At 47.7% G+C, this 21,430-nt stretch overlaps 4 protein-coding genes; 2 read left to right on the top strand and 2 right to left on the bottom strand.

Moving 5' to 3' along the window:
- The first annotated feature begins 2,785 nt into the window (after nt 1-2,785).
- GSTUM_00010610001 (uncharacterized protein) lies at nt 2,786-4,453 on the top strand. XM_002841401.2 has 3 exons: nt 2,786-3,366; nt 3,427-3,841; nt 3,896-4,453. The coding sequence occupies exons 1-3, from the start codon at nt 2,846-2,848 to the stop codon at nt 4,334-4,336; spliced, it is 1,377 nt and encodes a 458-aa protein (XP_002841447.1). The 5' UTR covers nt 2,786-2,845; the 3' UTR covers nt 4,337-4,453.
- Nucleotides 4,454-6,627: 2,174 nt separating this feature from the next.
- Nucleotides 6,628-9,114, bottom strand: GSTUM_00010609001 (uncharacterized protein). XM_002841400.2 has 13 exons: nt 8,924-9,114; nt 8,825-8,872; nt 8,696-8,717; nt 8,515-8,552; nt 8,391-8,452; nt 8,258-8,331; nt 8,217-8,223; nt 8,051-8,161; nt 7,959-7,985; nt 7,847-7,906; nt 7,655-7,793; nt 7,546-7,608; nt 6,628-7,496 (listed from the first exon to the last, which is right to left on the bottom strand). Exons 1-13 carry the CDS (start codon nt 9,061-9,063, stop codon nt 6,845-6,847), a joined length of 1,443 nt encoding a protein of 480 aa, XP_002841446.1. The 5' UTR covers nt 9,064-9,114; the 3' UTR covers nt 6,628-6,844.
- A 962-nt stretch (nt 9,115-10,076) lies between these two features.
- Nucleotides 10,077-11,032, top strand: GSTUM_00010608001 (uncharacterized protein). XM_002841399.2 has 1 exon: nt 10,077-11,032. The coding sequence occupies exon 1, from the start codon at nt 10,279-10,281 to the stop codon at nt 10,975-10,977; it is 699 nt and encodes a 232-aa protein (XP_002841445.1). The 5' UTR covers nt 10,077-10,278; the 3' UTR covers nt 10,978-11,032.
- A 4,753-nt stretch (nt 11,033-15,785) lies between these two features.
- Nucleotides 15,786-17,616, bottom strand: GSTUM_00010607001 (uncharacterized protein). XM_002841398.2 has 5 exons: nt 17,400-17,616; nt 16,808-17,313; nt 16,583-16,736; nt 16,472-16,516; nt 15,786-16,406 (listed from the first exon to the last, which is right to left on the bottom strand). Exons 2-5 carry the CDS (start codon nt 17,178-17,180, stop codon nt 15,917-15,919), a joined length of 1,062 nt encoding a protein of 353 aa, XP_002841444.1. The 5' UTR covers nt 17,181-17,313; nt 17,400-17,616; the 3' UTR covers nt 15,786-15,916.
- Between the last annotated feature and the right edge of the window lie 3,814 nt (nt 17,617-21,430).

The raw sequence follows: 21,430 nt of genomic DNA, 5'->3' as shown, positions 1-21,430 counted from the left end.
CATGGTTATGGTACAGGTTTTGGTCGAGGGTATCTGCCCCTGACTGGCCGCTCGTGTGTGAGCGACTCTTTGTCCCCCTTTTCGTTTTCAACCTTTATCCCCCGTTATGAGTGAAATATCTCCATGGCCGGTAATGATAGTACAGTAGGGTAGAGAACATTATTGACTTTGGCATCCTTCAAACCGAGGTTAAAAGAGTGATTCTTCCTTCCTTCTTACTTTTTCTTTTCTTTTCTGTTCGAGTTGGGCTGAGATGGACTCGATCTATTTGTTTTTGGAGCCGAGTCGGGGGGAGTCTAGACTATCATCGGTCGATATTCGACGGTGGTTCTGGGATTTCATAGAGACGGACATTACGTTCTCGTAGTATGCAGTTCGAGTTGCAAATGGGATTCCGTGAGGTAAAATAGAGCTGTTTTTTTTCTTTTCTCCGCTATCATTCTACCTTCCATGGTACAGGACAGTACTAGTACACATCTTCTGGCAGGATGCCTTCAGCCTGTTTGTGTAGGACTCGCTGGTAAGTTCTTGAAATCGGCCGGGTGCGATATTCTACTGCACAGTACAGTACTATTCCGACGCCATAATTATAGTGTTCTATAAACGTGTTGGTGAGAATGCATGACGCGGGAAAGTGACCGGGCGAATATAGGTGGGGAATGAATAGGAATATCATAACTCCCCAATACCGCCACCAGCCGATACCTACTTTTTAGTGCTCTTGCATACCCAAAGAGTGTTCAGCACTCGGGCCGGATCGCTCGCCCGGCGGATAAGACTCGTCCTGGCTGGATTATCACATCATACTAGGAATACTTTCGGGTCAATAAAAAACAAGAAAACGTCATGTATCGTATAAAAGTATAAAGTAAATTTGAAAAAACAAAAAAAGGGGGAGGAATGAAGTAAGGAACAAGAAGGAATGAAAAATAATAAAAGATAAAAAGTAAAAGATTATATTATGAGAGAAGAAAGAAGGGAAAAGATAAAGAGATAAAGGTAATATATTATAGTAATTATAAGAAATGTTTTAGCAGGTAATCTTATTTAAGTGCTTACTATATATAATAATCTAGCATGATATACTAACTCGGCTAATAATACTGGAATATAACAAACTTAATTCTATCTCTATTACTCTCTAGTTGAACATGATACTATTGTAAAGAGATCGCCTAAGACTATCAAACATGATAATTACAAACAGATATCTAGAATATTAGATTAAAGAAGACATAAGGAAAGGTCTTACAGTATAAATATAAAAGTCATTACCTGTTATATGATTTTAAGATAAGAGAGATCTTATAAGCTATCCTAGTAAATACAGCCTGATATATCACATCCCATTCTTCTTCCGATATAGTCCATAGTTCTCATGATCCTCAAAATATTGTCAATTATAATACTTTCAGAATAGCCTAGTTTGATATATTTCAAAACACTCTCAAAATCTCTTCCAATTCCATGCACTCCAGAATTCCAAACTTTTTTGTAGTCAGTTTTGCTCCTCTTTAGTGTCTTCTTTTATATTTATCATATTATCATATTCTATAATCCATACACTTTTGTGAATATTACTTCTAATTCTCCCCTCTTTTACTTTCACCTCTCCCCTTCACCTATTTGTTGCTTCCCTTTCACCCCCCCCTCAACTCCCCTCAACCCCTCCACAAAACGGGAGTTTTCGGAACAGCAGAAATCACCGTTTGGAAAAACACCATGAAGCCAAACACCCCAGCCCACTCAAATGTCGTATTGCCAATCACCCTCGTCTCCTCGCGCGTATTTCCGGTATCGCGCGAGTATTCTGCCCATGCTCGAAATTGGGGCCCCGCGCTACGTAACTCGAGATGTGTGGGTAAACGCCTTGAGTAAGGTTGAGGGATAAAATTTCCTAGGATACGTGCTGACCCTCTGGGCGAGGTATCATACTATAAAGTCTTCACAGTACAGTACTTGCATCTATAATTCATCGAATGACTTACTGTGCTTGGACATGACTCATTGTTTGTCGGATATCGCGCCCTGCCGCAACGTAGTCAGATCACAACTCTCTTCTGCAAATAGAGCAAGAATGGGTAATTCGGGTCTGCTGCGTTAGCCTCCCCCCAACCCCCTGCACCGGTTACCACCAAATTGCCCATTCAGGTAGACGAGAACCTCACTTCCAACAACATCGATGAGCCTGGGTATATCCCGATATGGGATCACTTGTGTGGAGGGGCTTGGAAATCCAATTTAAGCGCCTGGAATTTATTTATATGGCAGCACTTGAAATGGTACTTGTTTACAAAGTTCCTGATTTCCAAAGTTCACACAGGCTGCCAAACCGCAATCTATTTACTCGAATTTTGAAATGCTTGTTGCGATAGCTGAGTATTTCACCGAGTGAGAAATAGTTGTGAACAAATAATAACTTCAGGCTGCGCTGTAAACCTACGGGAAACGTGATTTTTGGTGTGGAGCGCAGGATCAATCGTTAGATATGCTACTGAAATGTGTACTGTGCTATCAGTACAGTACATCTGCCAGGACTCGTGCTGGGGAACACTCGCAGCATGAGCTAAAGGGAGATTGATCAAAGGAGATTGTGCATGATTATAATAATAATTATTATTATGATAGAAGCAACTGAAAAGTACCCCTTACCTGGGAATTAAAACCAGTATGCCAGGCAGCTTATGTAATTGCTTATGAAACGTCCGGAGCTTGCAGCGTCCGGGCAATGATGTGTTTGGAGCTATCAAGCAACCTTAAATCAACCTTCTCTCTTGGCGCCCCGACACAACTTGCAAGCTCAATACAAACACCACATCACCCCACCACCGACCGCCGCCGTCAAATGTCCACGAAACCCAAATCCCGTTGGGACGACGACACCGAAGCCACCGCCGCAGAACTCGCGCGTCTGAAAGCCGAAAAGGCCGCCCGCAAAGCTCTGAAATCCCAGCAAAAGAAGAAACAATTACAATCCGCCGCCGCCGACGGGGGCAGCAGCGCGGCACCTCCCTCCCCACCGGCACCCAAGCGACGAAAACTCGACCGCAGTGATGAGTCTAATGCCGGAGACGAGGACGAAGCAAAGTTAAAACTCCTCCGCTTCAGCGCCCCGGCGATAACGCCCTGTGCGCACGTGGACTGGTACGAGAAGCTGAACCATATCGAGGAGGGTTCTTATGGTGTTGTGTCGCGGGCGCGGGACTCGCGGACGGGCGAGATCGTCGCGTTGAAGAGGCTGAAGTTGGAGAGGGAGACGGATGGGTTCCCCATTACTAGCCTTCGAGAGATACAGACACTTATGGCGGCGCGGCATGAGAATGTGGTTAATCTTCGGGAGGTGGTTGTTGGGGGGACTCTCAAAGAGTATCTTTTATCTCCCACCCCTTGTTTTACTTTGTGGGATTTGGCTGATGATGATACTAGCGTGTTTATAGTAATGGACTTTATAGAACACGATTTGAAGACCCTCTCGGAGGACATGCAGGAGCCGTTCTTGCAATCTGAGGTCAAGACGTTGATGCTGCAGCTTGTATCTGCTACAGCGCTGATGCATAGTCGGTGGATTGTGCATCGCGATTTGAAGACTTCTAATCTACTCATGAATAATCGCGGTCAGATTAAAGTCGCAGACTTTGGTCTTGCGCGGTACACCGGCGATCCGATGCCGCCGCTGACACAATTGGTTGTTACACTATGGTACCGATCACCAGAATTACTCCTGGGAGCAAAAGAATACGGGACTACAGTGGACATGTGGAGTATCGGGTGTATCTTCGGAGAGCTGTTATTAAAGGAGCCGTTGTTAAGGGGGAAGAACGAGGTAGACCAGTTAGCCAAGGTTCGCTCCCCCTACCCCTACTCGATAGGCTAGAGCTAACGAAACAAAATCCAGATCTTTGACCTCTGCGGCACCCCAACAGACGCTAGCTGGCCAACCTTCCGCAAACTTCCCAATGCCAAGTCCCTTAAAATTCCTAAATCAAACCTCCCACCGCAGTCTAAAATCCGCACAAAATTCCCCTTACTAACCTCCCTGGGCATCGACCTAATGTCCCGCCTGCTAACCCTCGACCCTGCCCAACGCATCTCGGCGGAAGAGGTGTTGAAGCACCCCTACTTCAAGGAGGATCCCAGACCGAAGAGCACAGAAATGTTCCCGACGTTTCCTAGTAAGGCTGGTCAGGAGAAGCGGCGGCGGTGGGATAGTCCGAGCGCGCCGGTTAGGGGCGGGGAGGCGCCGAGCTTGGGGGATTTGGGGGATTTGGGGGGGTTGTTTGGAGGGAGGGAGGAGGAAGCTGTTGGGGCTGGATTCAGTCTTCGGATGGGGAGGTAGTGGTAATGGGGTGTACGACGGTACCGTATTAATGTGGTGGATGTGAATGGCTTTCCTCTAGGGGTGTAGAGATACATGGTGTTATCTAGATAATAGAATACATCTAAGTACCATTGACTCCCATGAATAGTCCGTATCCGTGAGTTAATTTGCAGTACACTAAAGAAAGCCCCCACCCCGACAAACCCCATCGCTGCTCCAAAATCCATAAGGAGAATCTATGATATATTCGACACCACCCGCTCATACCCAACAATAAAGCAACGCGATCTCTCTCGAACGATTCATTAACTACAATTTGTTTAAAACAAGTTCATGACCTACGACTCACCTAAAAACGCTTAGAATTTTAATCAAAGTATAACACCAGTGTAGGTTTTCACAATTGTTTAATTTTTTTCCTTCTTTTTCTTTTTTCAGTAGAGGTTGGGTGGTTCCCGGCGCCCTCGTGTGTGCACCAACCCATGAGATGGAGGACCACGAAAGATTGGCCCACCCCTGACGGTCCTGATATTTCGCTCTCCAAATCCACCGATGATAAATTTTTTTTTTTTTTTTTTTTTGCTGGGATAAGGTCCGTATGATTGTGAAGGATTTTGTCCAATTTTTCAATTTTTCAATTTTATTTCATCAATGTGGTCAAGAAGAGAGAGATTCCTGGAGCTAAATCTGTTTTTCATTTCTGGTCGTGGGAGGTAGACTACGAGAACGTACCGTTTCACTTCGAGCATACCGCGAGATACAAAATTCGCTAGTGAAGCAGGCTACCCATTGTTTCCTTTTAGCGATACTCGATCGAGTATGCTATCTCACAAGAAAGAGTGTTAAGAAGAATTCACAGATCTCAATTCTCCTACGAGGGCGTTTTGCATCAACCTCTTATTCATACATTCTTCCCCCCTCCTACGGTGGCGCATGAAGCTGATCGGCTATGCATGAAAACAGGTAGCTGTCTGATGATACTGGCATCGTGTTTGGAGGCTTATAGATCGGGGGTTTTTTTTTTTCCTTGAGGAATATTATTTTTTTCTGCTATCATATTAAAATCAACTCGGCATGTATGATAACTAACTTCAAGAAATACCTAGGCTCTGATAGAATGCATACACAAAGCGGAAACCGGAGAAATACTGATAGAAAGCATGAAGTAAAAAATACCTACCATGCTTCCGCAAGATTGAGCAATTGGATATGTTAAACTCTCCATTCCTAGACCGCAGTTCCAAAAAAAAAAGACAACCAATATTATGTTAGCAAAGTGCCGATTGAGATTCCATGATAGGCTAACCTACAGTGACCCTCTCCTCGACCTGAGCTCTGGGTTGGATTACTATTTCCCCAACCAGGATTCTGCAAAAAACATCGGCATCATATCATACATGCCAAAGCGAATTGAACCCGAGTATGGTAGAAGCAACGAAAGGGATCAATTCTTAATTGTGCCTCATCCAAAGCGAGTGGGCCAGCACTATTGCCAGAATATCGCAACTAGAAAGGGAAAACAAAGGGCAAGGGAGAAGGAGACATAAATACGTTGCACAGGTGGAGGAAGATTTGAAAGGTTCGGAAGAAATAAAGGGAGAGTACAGGCATTGTCGGAGGCGAAGAAAACAGAGCATGGGAAACCGGAAGCCAAGGAGAGAAATGCATCGGAAGGATTGGATGGTTTGAGAATTGTGGAAGGTGAGAAGGCGGTCGAGGGGCATAGCGGACATGGTATATCATAACTGTGGAGGTTGATGTAAATACAAGCTCGTGATTTTCAGTTAGTATTAGACCAGGTAGTTACAGACAACACGAGATCTACGGTTTAGCATCCGGCTCTTTCATGTGGCCGTGTGTTTCGGCTCACCGTGGACTGCCTTATTTTTCATGGAGAAACATGATGTTTTCTGTCGGGCGATGAGTGTGCCTGTCCGGCTTCTGTGTGACGTCCGACTTCTAGGTGTTTTATGTTATTCTGCAAGTCACAGCCTATCACTACTTCTTTGTCCCCTGCCGACCCTCTACCACTTTTTATTGCCTGACCCTTGTACAGTACACTCAGCTGCGTCGCCATGTTCGGTTAATTGTGCCAACATAAAGAATTAGAATTGATCCAAGGGAGAAAAGAGCGTAACAGACGGCCTCATGTCTGAGGGGGGAGTGAAGGATTCTTGCACCGAGCTCGACGTCTTGGTATTGCCGAGCCTCGGCCCTGGCCTCAATGGGCGCACAGAATTAAAAATACCCAGCACTGCATGCACCATCACAGATCTAATTAGACAGCCATGCAAGTTCGGAGATCGCACTACGGTAGATGAGATCGTATTTTGAGATAAATTGCAAATTGCAAATGGCAATCTCGAGCAGTTCTATCATAATAGGGTATCGTAAAGGCACCAACATAGCTCCCAAAATGCCAACCACCGCCACCCACACTGCTAAAACCACAGGGCCGTGCCCCTATGAAAAACCGGAAAACCATCTCTACTTTCCAACATCTCGGTGGCAAAGGGTGACGACACTTTAATCCTCCTCTTCCTCCTCCCCAGAATCGTACGCTGGGATAGGCATTCCTGGCCTCCAGCCGCCTTCCGCATCCGCCTTGAACCCTCTTTGCGGGACAGGGTGGTGGAGGTGATTATCCCCGGTCACGGGCCCAGTAAATACACCCTTCCCTTCAAAATGATAGGCCAACGTGGATATCCCGACAATTATTGAAAATACCAAAAAGGAATAATTCATGTTTTCCCTAGTCACCGGGAGTTGTGGTGGAAGGATAAAGAGCACTGTGCACCCGACTACAAAACCTAACCCTATAAGATTACAGATCCAACCCATGATACCCGGTAACTTAAAGTCTCGGTCATCGGGGAGCTTCTTGCGGCCAGTTAGGACATTGATTAGGACTGGGAACCCATATGATAGAGCCAGCGAAATGACTGCGGCGGAGAATATTGCGTTTAACGCAGTAGTGGAAATGAGGTATAAAGTTCCAAGAAGCAGGACTGGAATTGTGGTCAGGAGGAGGGAATTCAGTGGCACTTGTAATGTTGGATGAATGGTCGCAAATACAGTTGAAAATGGAAGACCATTGTCTCGGGCAAAGGCGTAGAGGATTCGGGAGGAGGTTGTCATAAGGGTTGTAGACGCAAAGAGGAGACAACCTAACGGGAAGCTGTTTACATTTAGCGCGGGTAAACAGCGAGAGATATCTTATTTCTTACATTAGAAGGCATGCTGAAAGAGCTTTGTTTCTTGTGGCGTGAAAAAAGATCGACAATAACGGTCTATATTTCTGTCAGAATATGTTCCACAAAGAAACCGTAAGCTTACCCCTCGGGAGCACTAATTACGCCCTGAATGTCTCCCATGCAAAATAATAGCACGGTAAGAAAAGCGAACCCAGTACCCATGCCAATCATCACAGCACGCACCATCAATATCGGCCCTTCCTTGGTCGGATTCGGAATCTCTACAGAAAGGTCAGCTTGTATCCATGTCCACACCCTGCGGAGATGTCATTACCCTCGATCATGTGAGCAACAGCATCATATCCAGTGAGTGCCAGCGCTCCTTGTAGGAAACCTACGCCCTATTAACTACACGAGTTTGCAATATCATATCTCTAAAAACCCACCCAGTAGCCAGGCAACTCCATCAGGCCCTGGTAGGTATACTCGGTTAGTATCATAAGTCATAACCCCAGGGAACACCATTAATTGGACCTACAGCCAGTCTCGTTGACAAACTCTCTGAAAACAAAGTCGGCAGGTTGGTACTCTGGTGCTGTCACCAATAGAGTTGCCGAGATAATAGCGAGTCCAGAAATGGACCAAAGAACTACCTTCGGTCAGCTCTTCCCCAATCTTACTCGAGGGGCAGAACAGGCACCAACAAGCACTCTTAGTAAATAGCGGCAAAAGTCTATTTCCGAACGCGTTGATTAGGAACGAAACAATCGTAAAAACAGAATATATCCAAAAGATCTCCAAATTCGACAATTTGTAATCCTATCCTACCCGTCAGCAGGAGTCCTAGCCTCCGTTCAAAAGAAATCTCGAACACATACCGGGCGCATCAACCCCACAACCCCAGCAATAACTTGCCCTGCCAAGCTTCCACCGGTAGCAGCTAGCAACACCCAACCTGAGCAATTGATCCACCCGCAAATCCAACTTAAAAGTGGCACCCACTCCTTTGGCGAAATCTCTGCTACCCAATGGTATTGCCCCTGTCATCACACCCCATCAACACCCGAACATCACGTGGGTATGATACAGACTGAACTAATGAAAAAAGACCTTACACCAGCCCTAGCCTTAAAGTCAGCGCGCCACAATCAAGGAGGGCAGGAGAAGGGTGGGGGAATCCCACGTCGGCCAAGCACTCAAAAACTCTGCCAGGCTTGCCGATAAGCAGATATTACACAAGCCCGAAATGACCAATCCCCACAGCATTGCTGATGGGCCCCCAGATGGGAGAGAAATCGATAAACTAGCGGACAAAGCCGTCCATGAGTTTAATATGGCGAATGCGAGACCTAGCATAGACCTGCAGCGTGCGTGTTAGATGCGAGGAAGCAGGGTAGGAGAAGGGTTGTACAGCTTTGTGTGGTTCCGCTTTAGCTCTGGCTTATGTCCTAGTGCGAGGAGCTGAGCCGTGTCACCATCTCTCCCGGTTTCGGGGTTAGTTGATTTTAGCAAGGGAGAGCTTGAGTCTAGGGAACATCTAGAGGCGGACATTATGGGTAGGTGTTTTGCGAGAGGAGAGGATGTCAGGCACGACAAAGAAATGGAGAGACAGTTGATGAGGGCGAGATTTGTGGACCCGAGTGATCGAACTGCAGCCCTGCCGCAAAAATTGTTCACATGCGCAGGGTCCCCCTGGCGGCTATCGGATAATACGGTACCGTTTCTGATTTGAGCAGAGATTCCTGTCGACGTCACCACTTGACAGAATTGTTTGTGAAACATGTCTCACATTAGTCATGTTCCCTTACCAATAAAGACATCTCATAAGACGCCTGCTGAGCGCCTTCTCTTTCAGAGCCTTTCCCAACCTATTTCAAGGCAGTTGATTAACCTAGTGATATCGAACAGTGTGCGCCTAACAGAGAGATATGTAAAAAAGCACTATTTTTCTTAATCTTTTCTAGATCTTGAATTCTTATGACCAAATAGTATAAAAAAAAGCAATATCTAGATAGTAGCTGCCATTGTGACCATGACGATGATAACAAAAGCCTGGTAGGTGGCCTGTAGGCCGAGCTATGATATAGCCAGAGGAGTGAAATGTTGAAATATTTTATTTGCAACAAAAAATCCGATAAAAGTCTAATATGTCAAACAGGGCTTTATTTTTGAAAAATGATTTTTTTAAATATTATTATGATAATAATATTATTATAGTAGCCATGGTGGCGTGCAAAACGGGACCTAAACTCCACAAAAATCCTAGTGACGGATATCCTAACACCATTCCTCTCATATTATCTGATCTATCATATGATACGTCAATTTTTTCCTATCCACACTCGCTGGCCTTGTGGGCACCCGTCGAGTGGCTGTAGTTGGCTCAGCCCATGCTCATAATATTACGGGTATTGAAAAGAGGGACCATTCATGTTATAAGTTTCAGAGACTGCAGAAACTCCCGCTTGTATGATACAGTAGAACTATTAGTATCTGACTCTACCAACCACGACAGATTAGTGAAGTCCCTACTCTCTTTGGTGGGTACGAGTACTGTAGTTTTTAACCAGTAACCACCAACCTGTAGGCTGTTATCCCACTCAAACTTTTGACTATAATGCCCAAACCGGGCACTCGTCACGTGAAGACTTTGGCACAAGGGTTAGGTTTACAGTTCACCACATACGATACCGGACAGCCAACCACACCCCTGATTCTACCACTGCCTCCCCCACCAAACGAACAAACCTCACACCCTCCAACAAAATGGCAAACATCTCCGCTCGTGTTTCTATACGCTGGCTTCCCGCTCCAGCTTCGGAACCAACAAGTACACTGGTAACCACCGCCCCAAACCTGCAATTCGTTGACCTCCGTCCCCCCGCCTCACTCCACAACTCAACACCCCCACAATGGGCCATCGCCGGGAGAACGGTTGTCGGAACTCCGATGCGGTGGGTACACGAGATTGATTCTCGAACGGATACCCCCGGGGAAGACTCCGGGGTGAATACCCCGCTGCCGAACGGGGACATACTGGAGAAGGGAAGAATGGTGGACGACGAGGATGACCAGGTCAAGGACTATGAGGAGGTCTGGCGAAATGTGGATATTGACGAGGGGGTCGCATTAGTGCTTGAGTGTGATGATGAAGGCGCTAAAGGGCGGGTCGTTAGGGTTGGGGGGTATTGTCAGGGAATGATTAAGGTTGGTGAGAGGACGAGTTGCGAGAGGCACGTTAGAGATAGGGGCAATGGGAAATGGGGGAGGGTTTATCGATATGGGGATGTGGAGATGCCGTGTGATCTTGCATGCTTGGATTGTGGTTTGCTAGAGGGAAGTGGTGAGGTTCAGGTATTCGGTGAGGATGGTGGCAGGGTTACGCTTGAGAAGGGATTAAATGTTGGAGATACCTTTAAGATCAATGGCTACACTTGGAAGGTGACAGAGAAGAGCATTTGGTAGTGTGGGCTGGAATCATAATATAAAGTTGTGCGATTAATTAGGCTAGAGGTTAAACAGTGCGCGAGGGGCATTGCTGGCATTCCAGGCGAATAACCAATTTGGAGGGGCTACTTATGCTAGCCGCACCTTCGCGGCCCCAATTCCAAATATGATGCCATGCATGGCAAGTGAGGACGGTACGGTGCTCGGATCGACCCCATAAGCCACTTGATAATCCTATCATAGATCTATCATCCCTCTAACCACGAACCGATACAAAATTGCCACATGCACTCTCAAAGCACCTTCGAATCGATTTCATTTCACTCACAAAATAGTATCAAAATTTTTTCCTTTAAACTTAGTAGTCTCTTTTTTATTATTCAAATCATAAAAAAGAAATCTAAGCGTCTATTATTCTGTGCCAGCAGATCTTGAAAAACAAAATTCCCCAATCGGCGACTCTTCAATCTTCCATATCACATGAAACTATCAATTTGAACCTCACCTCTCGCTCACCTGCTCCCCATCTCTCACTCACCTACTCCCCATCTCACTCACCTACTCGACCTCTTCAATCTCACACTGAATAGAGCATTCCTCCAACTCCTCCACATTTGCCAAACCTTCCTGGCACAACACCCACTCCGGGGCATCCCGGGAGTGGGAACCACCGCCTGTACGTCTCCTCCGGGAACCCTCCTCTCTATAAGGACGACTAGATCCAGCCCTTTTCTGTCCCAATTCCTGTCTATCTGGGTGGTAGTATGCCGCGTGGTGGGTGTGTGGGCCTTGATACTCTGCCCCATAAGTTGCGCCATAGTAATGTGGTTGCGCGTGTGTCTGGTTAACATACCCACCCCCAGTCCTCTCACCCTCCGTAGCGTAACCGAGCCCACCCTGGTAACGGCCCTGCTCCTGCCTATGTCCATGATACGCTGCATGGTGGGTAGATCGGTCACCTCCTGCGTGTGCAGTAGTATTTCCAGAGCGTTGACTGCGATGTCTGTGCTCTTCCGGGTACCGTTGACCGCACTGGGCCGCGGTGTCGTCTTCTTGTCTACTATAGGCTTGCGGGGCGTGGTTACCGCTCTCTAGTCTCTCGTGAGTCGCCAGGTTTTTCGCCGTAAGTTTTGGATAACCTTGCCCTTGGACGTATCCCCCCCCTAATCCGGCAGGGTTCTGGGAGTAAGCGCCGTGATGCGGTTGCGTGTGGTGGGCACTGGTGTCTTCTCCCCGGCGGTGTCTGTGCCTGTGTGCTGATTTGCGGTCCGATTCGCTGGCATTTATGGTGATTTTGAGGTTGCCGGTAGTGAAGACTAGATCTTCCATTCTTGGCTATAGATCAAATTTGGAAGTGGATGTTAATTCGTAGTAGGGTATTTGGTGTATCTTGCAAAGTTGAATCTGGATAGTAGGTGGTTTCCTTCCTTGGATGGGTAGGAGAGGAGTGGATTAAATACCACAAGAATTTAGGTGCGCGATGTCCCTTTTTCAAAATTGGTATGGCAGGCTACTTTAGCGATAGAATTGTATGTCTCAGACATCTTACCGCTACTGAAGGAAGGACCATGTATGGGAGATAGTGCGTTTAAACTTGATAAAGACATCCACTATCCAGAAAAACGTAGTGAAACAGTGAATGAATCTGTCCGTCACGAGATGTCACCCGTGTGGTGATTGTGACTAAGCCGGAGACAGACTTGATAGACAATGCCCTGGTTTTCAAAACCGGTAGCCCCGGTATCAGAAAGAAGAAAAACATGTTTAGGCACAACACTTGCCCAGAAAGAAATTCGAAACGAACATAGACAGAATATCGGGGAAGATAGAACATGCTGTGATTGAAGGGAGATCAACTCAGATAATTAGGTGGGGCGAGAGTCAAATCGCACGAGTAGAAGGTATCATATGGTTGCAGGTTACTAAATCCGAGCCCCCCAAAAGAGATTCGAATTCAGGACCCAGCGCCGCATATAGTACTAGGAAGACTCGGAATGCACTGAGAAGGCATACTAGTCACGAGGGCACGGCCATAGTCCAGAGAATAATTTTTGCAATACAAAGTGATATTCTGTGATCCCTTCGGCTGCGTTCCTTCCCTACATCGTTGGATGGGGCCGTATTCCCGGTACATTATTCTCAATGGTCATGTATGAGTCCAGCAAGCTTCTCCCTACCCCCTCCTATCTCTAGACACAACCTTTTCATCTAAGAATTCACCCCCACTATCGACTCGTCTGTACCCCCCCCCCCCAGATCTTCTTTCTCCCCTACACCTTCCCTGGCCATGACAACTCCTTCTTTTCCCCCTCCCTCCCCATTTCCTAATTACTATTAGGATTAAGATTTCCGGCTTCATCCTAACGATCATCTCCTTGTAGTTTACCTTGAACCTCTTTCCCTTTTCCGTCAGATTCGCATGTTGCTTCCTGTGCTCTTCTGTCACTTCGGCTAGCCCTGCAGCATGTCTGGCTTGTGCTACGGCCACCTCATGAGAGGATTATGCCTACGCGGCATGGTTCTCACAAGAGACAATATCCCTAGAATATATATATACTTGCAGTAAAACAATAATGTGGGATTTCAAGTTGCAATGCTGTGACTGAGGATGAAGACTAGCTCCGAGTAGATTAGGGATCAGGTCACTTTCAAGGAAAGGAAGAGAATGATTCGAGCGGTCATGAGAGCACAGGGAAAGCTAGAACAGTGTTGATAGTTGAACTCAGGATAAGGCTGTAGGAGCCCCATCAGTAGCCCAGCTCTACCACACGTTACCAACCATTCGGAGTTTTTCCGGTTTATACTCGTACCGCCTGGGTGAAGCTGTACTGTACCATACCCCTCAGGTGGCAACAACCCCCTTTCATACAAAGTGTCCAACTTCAACTCAACCGCGCCGGTAGGGTATCTATAGTGAGCGGCTAGAACCCACCCACCTATTAACCGCTTGACGATAGGATGGATGAACGGTTCGTACTCATGCCTGAACCAGCGCTATCACTCACGAATAGGCCCAAAAGCAGTTTGCTGCTGCGCCCGCGGATACGAAGACGTAGTCGGGGGAGAAAAGGCTGGGATCGGATAGATATAGGCCAGGTTGATGTATTGAACCCTTCCAAACCGACTACCCCGTATCGGGAACCCCAAGACGGGTCCAAAAACAACGGCACAGGCACCCCATATGTGGCGGATATTTAAGATTGCGTTATATATAGGATAGCTGATGAATAGAAATTAACTTATGGAGCAACCGCACGTCACTCAACCACCACCCCTAACGTTGCCCCGAAAGGGACCTACTCTTCCCATCCACCGGCTGAGATCCCACAGGCGCGAGCTCAGCAGAGCATGAACATTTTAGACGGGCTCAACGTGCAGAAAATATTTATTTCGTGAAATCCCCAGCAGCAGCAGTCCGGCATCGAATAGCAGAAATTTAGACGGGAAAAAAAAAGACCCCCTGTTCCAATCGCGCACGCAAACAACTACCGACATTATTCACCAAGCGCTCGAAACCGACCGACCAATAGCAGACTCGATACCCATTCGCAAAAAGTTTTGAACCGCCGGCTATATATCATTTGAGGTATATGGCTTTATTAGAGGCTCCTAGAACACAGTAAGTTATGATACCATTCAAGTACCCTTTCCAATAAGAACGTGTGGGGAGGGCAAGATCCGGGCCATAAGCCAATGTACGAGCACACCATTTTTTTTTACATGATATGATATACATGCTATATTTCCGTAGGTCCGTACGCCAAGATCTGAGATACTCTGGGAGTGGGGATGGTGAGTGGTGTCCAGTGGGCCCGGCCCGCATGGGAGCCCCAGATCGCCCTAACAGTTGGGAACACAAGAACCGCCTCGGGGTGTCTCGGAAGGCTCAAATACTCGGCTCAGGCTATGGATTACGCATTATATTGCTACCAGTGCGGTTGTATGTACTATAGAACAAGGGGGAAAAGATGAAAGCCAAGCTCCTCTCCCCAATTTTCCTGATTCCGCCTTTTGCATTTCTATTTAGGAAGGTCGGAATGCGGTTCAATACCATAACCCCAGAAAAATCCCACAATCCTAGGATATCTCTTCTCCACCACAAAGACCCGGCACACCTCACCCGGAGCTTCAGAAGAGCGCCGAGAGGGCCCCACTTACGGGATGAAGCGCTATCACTGGTATTATGCTCGTACAAGCAGCATCGTCACTCCGCTCTGAAGTCTGTCATTGGGGGCACAAGACCCGCCGAACACGCAGGCGAACGCCATTGCAGAGCGCTCGAGTAGTGCGGCGGGAGATGAGACTAAAGCCCCGGTATCATTTGGGATGGAATATACATGGAATTTTTGATTGAAATGAGGGCTCACTTTGGTGGTGGTCCATATTGCGCGTTAATAGTTGGTGTTTCCGGGTTTATTTGTTTTTGAGATTTTATCTGTTGTGTCTTCCTGCATGCAATGATTGCACTGTACCCTAGGGAGCACCCGCCCTGTACTGTGTCTAAAATAAAACCGAGGATTTAACAGAAAAAAGGAAGAGAAAAACTTCAAGTGGATCGATAGCGGAAGTTAGTGTGGTCTATTTGAGAAAAGATGGGGGAGAACGAAAAGAATGGAAAGGAATGGGAGTCAATGTGCATTTTCCTCTGGCTTCTAAGCTCGTGGGGATCCTGAAGTAGTTTTAGACCGGGAACACGACCCCTCAGTGGTGATGTGTCGGTCCCGGATTGGGCGATGCTAGAGAGGGAGGGGCGGATATATTTCTTGACCTCTTTCCGTTTAAATATATATAATAAAAGTGCAAGGCATCTAGGGAGCTAAGACCCATCTATCCGATTGCTTTGTTGTATATGTCCCCATGGATTACAGGGATATACACAAAGTAAGCCATGTGGGGACATGGTATAATATTACGGTCCCCAAAGGGTAAATCTGCGCATCACAGGGCCCCCGCCAAGCTAAACATGTCCGGAAACCTTCCTGGGAACATACAGCTCCTCCAGATACTCCATCTCACTCTCATCCAAACTCTTTCCCTTCAGCCCCCCCATATCCGCTACCCTCTCCACCTTCGCCATTCCCACAATCGGCGTAGTATCCTTCCCCAAAATCCAGGCTAGCGCAACCTCAGCCATAGTCCACCCCCTGTTATCCGAAACCTCCTTGATGCGAGAAATGGTCTTCTTATCTGCTTCTGACGATCCCACAGCGAAGAAGGCCGCGCCCTCGCATTCTTTCTCCATGTGGTTTCGTTCGGAGTCTGTTTCCGCAGCCGGGAGGCGGGTTAGGTGCCCGCGCGCTAGAGGCGCCCAGGGGATTATTCCGACGCCGGTTGCGCGGCAGTAAGGTATCATATCACGCTCTTCCTCTCGGTATACGAGGGAATATTGGTTCTGCATTGAGATGAATTTTGTCCAGTTGTTGCGTTCTGCGGTTTGCTGGTAGAGGCTAGTGGGGTTTGATGTTAGTCGGTGGAATTGGAGCATGGAGAGTGGGGAATGGTTAGCATATACCAAAATTGCCACGTCCACATAGATGAGGCACCGATGTATCGGACTCTATTTCCCAGAATGAGTGACCTTGGACTTGCCCAAAGAAGTGGGGGGTGGGTGGGGATGACGTACTTCCCACTCTTGACAAGGTCATGTAACGCTTCCATAGTCTCCTCCGGCGGCGTCTCAGGATCACACCGATGAATCTGGAGCAAATCGATATATTCCAACCCCAGCCTCTCCAGGGAAGAATTGACCTCTGAGAATATAGCCTTCCGTGAAAGCCCTGCAACCTCATCTAGTCAACCCTTTATTCCCACCCTGACCCCCGAAAGAAAGCAAACCGCCAAAGCTCACCAAGCCGATTAACATAATCTTTCCGAAACTTCAACTCGGGCATCATATAGCTCTGCATTCCCGGCTCATCCCCAGCGGCGCAATAACACTTTGTCATAATGACTAGCTTGTCCCTTGGAATTTTAAACTTCCTAATAGCCTTCCCGATAATTCTTTCGGACTCTCCGTTGGAATAGGTGTTTGCCGTGTCCCAGGTATTGATTCCGAGATCGTAGGCAGCCTTCAGCACCTGCAATGACGCCCCTTCGTCCACACACCATGGCTGCCAGAGTTTATTCCCGAACCCCATGGCTCCAAGGATCGGAACGGAGACCTTCAAGCCGGAGTTCCCAACACGGCGGTATTCGATCTTTTGGCTGCTGAGTTCTGTCATTTTTTGGATCTTGCTTTCGGAAGGTATGAGTACGTGGTGGGTGGGTGTGCTAGTTGAAGAAACAGAAAATGGTGAAATCACTGCAAGTGAGGAACACTTATAGAGGTTGAAATACAGTCGATATTGTGGGGATCTGACGGACCTCGAGTCATCTTAGTGTGGGGTCGTCGACTTGGATTGGGGTAAGATCTCATGTACGCGAATACTGGGAGTGGATACCCGCCGAAATATCAACCGCAGATTTACAAGAGCCCGTGCATCAATTTGCAATTCAGTTCTAGGCTCTGGATGGAACTTCTGGAAGAGCCTATCTCGGACCAATAAAGGTGCATGGCCTAGTATGGATAGCCACTGTTACAGGCGCTCGGAGATTAAAAGTAAAACCCGAGAAAAACAGGTATCATTGCGGGGGAGCCGTCGACCGAGGGGAACGGCCAACAGTGATAGTCCCGGAGGATGCGGGATAACTCAAGAAGTTGTAAAAGCCTTCGCACTGGTGTCTGAATAGGACTTCCTCGAGCCTATTCACAGAACGGATACGAGGGCCTACAGCCTGAATCTATTGTCGAGCTATAGAAGAGGACTATTGCAGCTAAGAGGCCCAGAATAACTACTCGTTCACCGAGCCCGAGTCTGCCCTTTTGCTAATTCTCTCTTGCCAGCCTCGCCCGGTTGCTTATGCTGGCTGTTCTCTTCCCCCACGGCGACAGGGTTCTGGCGGATAATCGGCTCCGACTTCCCTCCTCCTAGTGCCGGTACCGCGAGTACCCAAATAGAAGGGAAATCTGCAAGGACGTTGTAGTTGCCTCTCCTGGTAAGGCGCTGTGCAGAGTTTGCGGGGTTTTCCCCGAGAAGGGGAATTTCAGTCCTAGCGAACTTTTGTCCTATTTGAGTGCTTACGGTGTTGTAGATGCGAACTGTGCAGATGCAGCTGCTGATGCTTGTCAGCGAGTGATAAAACGTGAGGAAGATTACTCATGATCGTTAATTGGTAGCCTTGTATCACAAGGGAGCACTGTGCCGGTAGATGGAGAACCTGAACAGAAATCATCAAGTGCCGGAGACATCAATGCGAGGAAGATATTGCTCCTCTCCATTTTTTCTTTTTTTTTTTGTTTGCTTTTTGCTGAACCTTCCACCAGGTTCCGAACATGCGTGAGGTGGATACAGCATAAACGTAAAGTAAGAAAGCAGGGATTTAGATTGCGCGAGTGACATCCAGTGACTCCTATCACACCAATGCCCGGGAGGGGCGTTGAACATTCTTTTCGGCGCGAAAAACGTTCCTCCTCGCTTAGCGCAGAAGATCCCTTGCAGGGTGCGCCGAATAAAGAAAAGAACAACAAACACCATTCAACCAATCCCAAACCGAGGCTTTTTTTTTGATCAGCGAAAACGGGTCACTCAGACAATTATTTATTTAAAAATTATATTTTTGGATATTATGTCCACATTTCAACCTCTATCCCCCACCATATCAGGCAGTCGGTTGACAATGCAAACGTACGGAGTGCTGGCGGTACTCGCTATGCATCGGACATAATCCGTTCCCCCCCCTTTTTTTCCCTTCTAAGATGTCGTTCAGGGGCGGGGTGCATGACTCGGGTTCGAAAACTTGGCCCTACCCGCCAGCAGATTCTGTATAAGGCCGCTGCCCCCCCAACCACCGCGGAAGTAGTACTGATCAACGGCTCAGCGGAATTGGGGAATCCTGATTAAAGGGTCTTGTCCTTCTCACAACTTAGTCGTTCGTCTGGCAATTTGTTTAGTCAACCAAGTCAGTCAAACCGGATCACCAGAACATCTGCTCATCTTCGCTCGGTCGGTCACTCGCTCGATAGATATCACAAAAAATGCAGCTCGTTGATTTACCCAACGAACTCCACCTCATGATAGCGGAGAATCTCAACGCGAGGGACCTAAATTCGCTTCTCCAAACGAATGTTCGCGCCGCGAATTTACTGAGCCCGGTGCTTCTGTCCCTCGCTACCAGGGGGAAATACGGCGTTCTCGCGCTATCCTGGGCCGCCGCTCGTGGGAATGCCCCAATGGTGAAATTCCTAATGGAAAAAGGGGCGAATTATTCCGTCAGGGAAACGCTCGGCTGGACAGTCCTGCACCGCTCCGCGTTTCTTGGAAATGCACCAATGGTGAAAATTCTGCTGGACCACGGCGCACGGATATCGGACCGCGAGCAACTGGGGAGGACAGCGTTGCACCTTGCAACGCATAACGGGCGTCAGGACGAGGCGGCACGAATCCTGTCACTGCTGCTGGAAGGCGGTGCCGATGCAAGCACCCAAGACTTCAACGGAAGAACAGCGCTGCATGAAGCAACACAAACAGGCAGTCTCCCGGCGATGAAAATCCTCCTAGAGAAGAACCCATCCGTAGTGCACTTCCGCGACTGCAACGGGCGAACGGCACTGCACCTCGCGGCGAAGTACGGAAACGACGAGTCCGTCCGTTTATTACTAGACCACGGAGCGGACGTACATGTACGCGACAATGACCAGCGCACACCACTGCACCTCGCGGCCACATCCTCCGGCACAACCATTGTGCGGTTCATAAGGGCCGGCGCGAACATTCATGACGTGGATTCGAATCGCCAGACCGCACTGCACCTTGCGGCGCAGTACTCCCATCTGTCTGCCATGGAGTCGTTGCTGGATGCAGGTGGGGACGTCGGGGGACAGGATCGCGCGGGACAGACCCCGTTGCATTTGACGGCGAAGTCTGGCAATGCGAGGCTTGTGGGCTACTTGTTGAAGAGAGGGGCGAAGACGGGGATTAGCGATTTTCTGAACAGGACTGCGCTGGATGTCGCTGTGCAGATGATGAATGATCACGTTGCGATGATGTTGGCGAAAGGGCAAAAGAGAGTTAGTTGTGTAACTTAAAGCTAGGAGGCGTCCATGGGTTTGTGTCGCGTGGACCTGGTAGTTTTTCCTTTTTCTCGGAGATTGAACCACTGTTTCATAGGAGGTTAGGTATGGGAGGTTAGGATCTACCGGTATATTTTAGCGAATTAGATTGGAATACTTTCAAAGAGTAGCGAATTCCAGACTACGGTACGGTAGACTCATTACCGTATCTCTAATCGTAGAAGGTTGATGTGGTAAATCTCCACCAAACCAGCAGTAGAGCCAGCCCTCTCCGCCTAAAGTTTACTATACGAGTATCCAGAAATTCCAGATGCCAGATGCATATGCATATGCATTTAATTCCGAGATGGAATGAATGCAATCGGAATGTTGAACACAGCATAGAGTGATGAATCAGGTTCCCAGGAATCGTCCTATATTTACGAGTAATGGCAACCGAAGGCGCCCCACGCTTAGAATAAGTAGGCAGTTCGTTCCTCTAGCGTGGTGTCGTGGACGAGTAAAAACGCGAGCTTGGCGAGGACAATAACATGGAAAATCGCCATTGGTGGTATTATTATCGCGGGGCCGGCATTTTAGTTCGAACTCAACAAGATGACTTACCAGCTAGAAATCCTTAAAAGCTTGGAACATCACAGTGATCAGTCTTTGGTAGTATAGTGGTTAGTATTTCCGCCTGTCAGTTCACTCTGAACGCGGAGGACCGGGGTTCAATTCCCCGCCAAAGAGACATTTCTTCTTTTTTTTTTGGTGAGGGTTACGAGATGGTTCTGGTGGTCAGGGCTGTGGGAGTGCGGAAGTGCTGGTTTTGTTTGGAGGAGTACACAGGAGGAGACAGTTACTGGTCTGCATTAGAATGAGTGGTGGGACAAGTTGTAGTGTAAAATGCTTTGAAGCATTTTGTGGTTTAGATTCTGGTGAAGATGATGTGATGGAAAGATTGTTTTTACTAGTGGATTCTGGATAAGTTTAGCTAGGATAAATTTATTTATTATCATAATAAACTAAAAACCATCCTCATATTCTAGCGAATTCTGTTTCGCATTTCATGAATGGCAAAGAAACCGGTTACATCAGCACGCCCCTACGGTATGCATTTCGCGAAAAACACAAGAGTCCCCTTAGTGTAATGGTATATGATACCTCCGAAGTTGCCTTGGATAGATATACGCGCCCAGTCGTATTTCACCCATTCTGGGTTGGCGCCAAGATTGGGTAAGCGCCACAACGATTAATACTCGCCCAGCAGCCGACCTTCCACCGCAGGTTAGTTCAAAGTTAACACTGCCCCGATGAAATAGAAGGGGAAATACCAAAGGCCCGAGATTGGAGTCACTTGGGAGTGATTCCGGAATCTGGTTG

Source organism: Tuber melanosporum (assembly GCF_000151645.1).
Source record: "Tuber melanosporum whole genome shotgun sequence assembly, scaffold_71, strain Mel28".
In the NCBI taxonomy this organism is placed as follows: Eukaryota; Fungi; Ascomycota; class Pezizomycetes; order Pezizales; family Tuberaceae; genus Tuber; species Tuber melanosporum.
Note: the sequence above shows the minus strand (reverse complement) of the source record. Positions and strands in the feature narration are given on the sequence as shown.

Coding starts and splice junctions, on each gene's coding strand:
- GSTUM_00010610001 (XM_002841401.2), top strand. CDS start 2,846: ATGTCCACGAAACCCAAATCCCGTTGGGACGACGACACCGAAGCCACC. Junction 3,367..3,426: donor GTTGGGGGGACTCTCAAAGA/GTATCTTTTATC, acceptor TGATGATACTAG/CGTGTTTATAGTAATGGACT. Junction 3,842..3,895: donor AGGTAGACCAGTTAGCCAAG/GTTCGCTCCCCC, acceptor AACAAAATCCAG/ATCTTTGACCTCTGCGGCAC.
- GSTUM_00010609001 (XM_002841400.2), bottom strand. CDS start 9,063: ATGTCCGCCTCTAGATGTTCCCTAGACTCAAGCTCTCCCTTGCTAAAA. Junction 7,986..8,050: donor GTTTGTCAACGAGACTGGCT/GTAGGTCCAATT, acceptor TATACCTACCAG/GGCCTGATGGAGTTGCCTGG. Junction 7,497..7,545: donor CTTTCAGCATGCCTTCTAAT/GTAAGAAATAAG, acceptor AAATGTAAACAG/CTTCCCGTTAGGTTGTCTCC.
- GSTUM_00010608001 (XM_002841399.2), top strand. CDS start 10,279: ATGGCAAACATCTCCGCTCGTGTTTCTATACGCTGGCTTCCCGCTCCA.
- GSTUM_00010607001 (XM_002841398.2), bottom strand. CDS start 17,180: ATGACAGAACTCAGCAGCCAAAAGATCGAATACCGCCGTGTTGGGAAC. Junction 16,517..16,582: donor GACCTTGTCAAGAGTGGGAA/GTACGTCATCCC, acceptor TCTGGGAAATAG/AGTCCGATACATCGGTGCCT. Junction 16,407..16,471: donor ATGTGGACGTGGCAATTTTG/GTATATGCTAAC, acceptor AAACCCCACTAG/CCTCTACCAGCAAACCGCAG.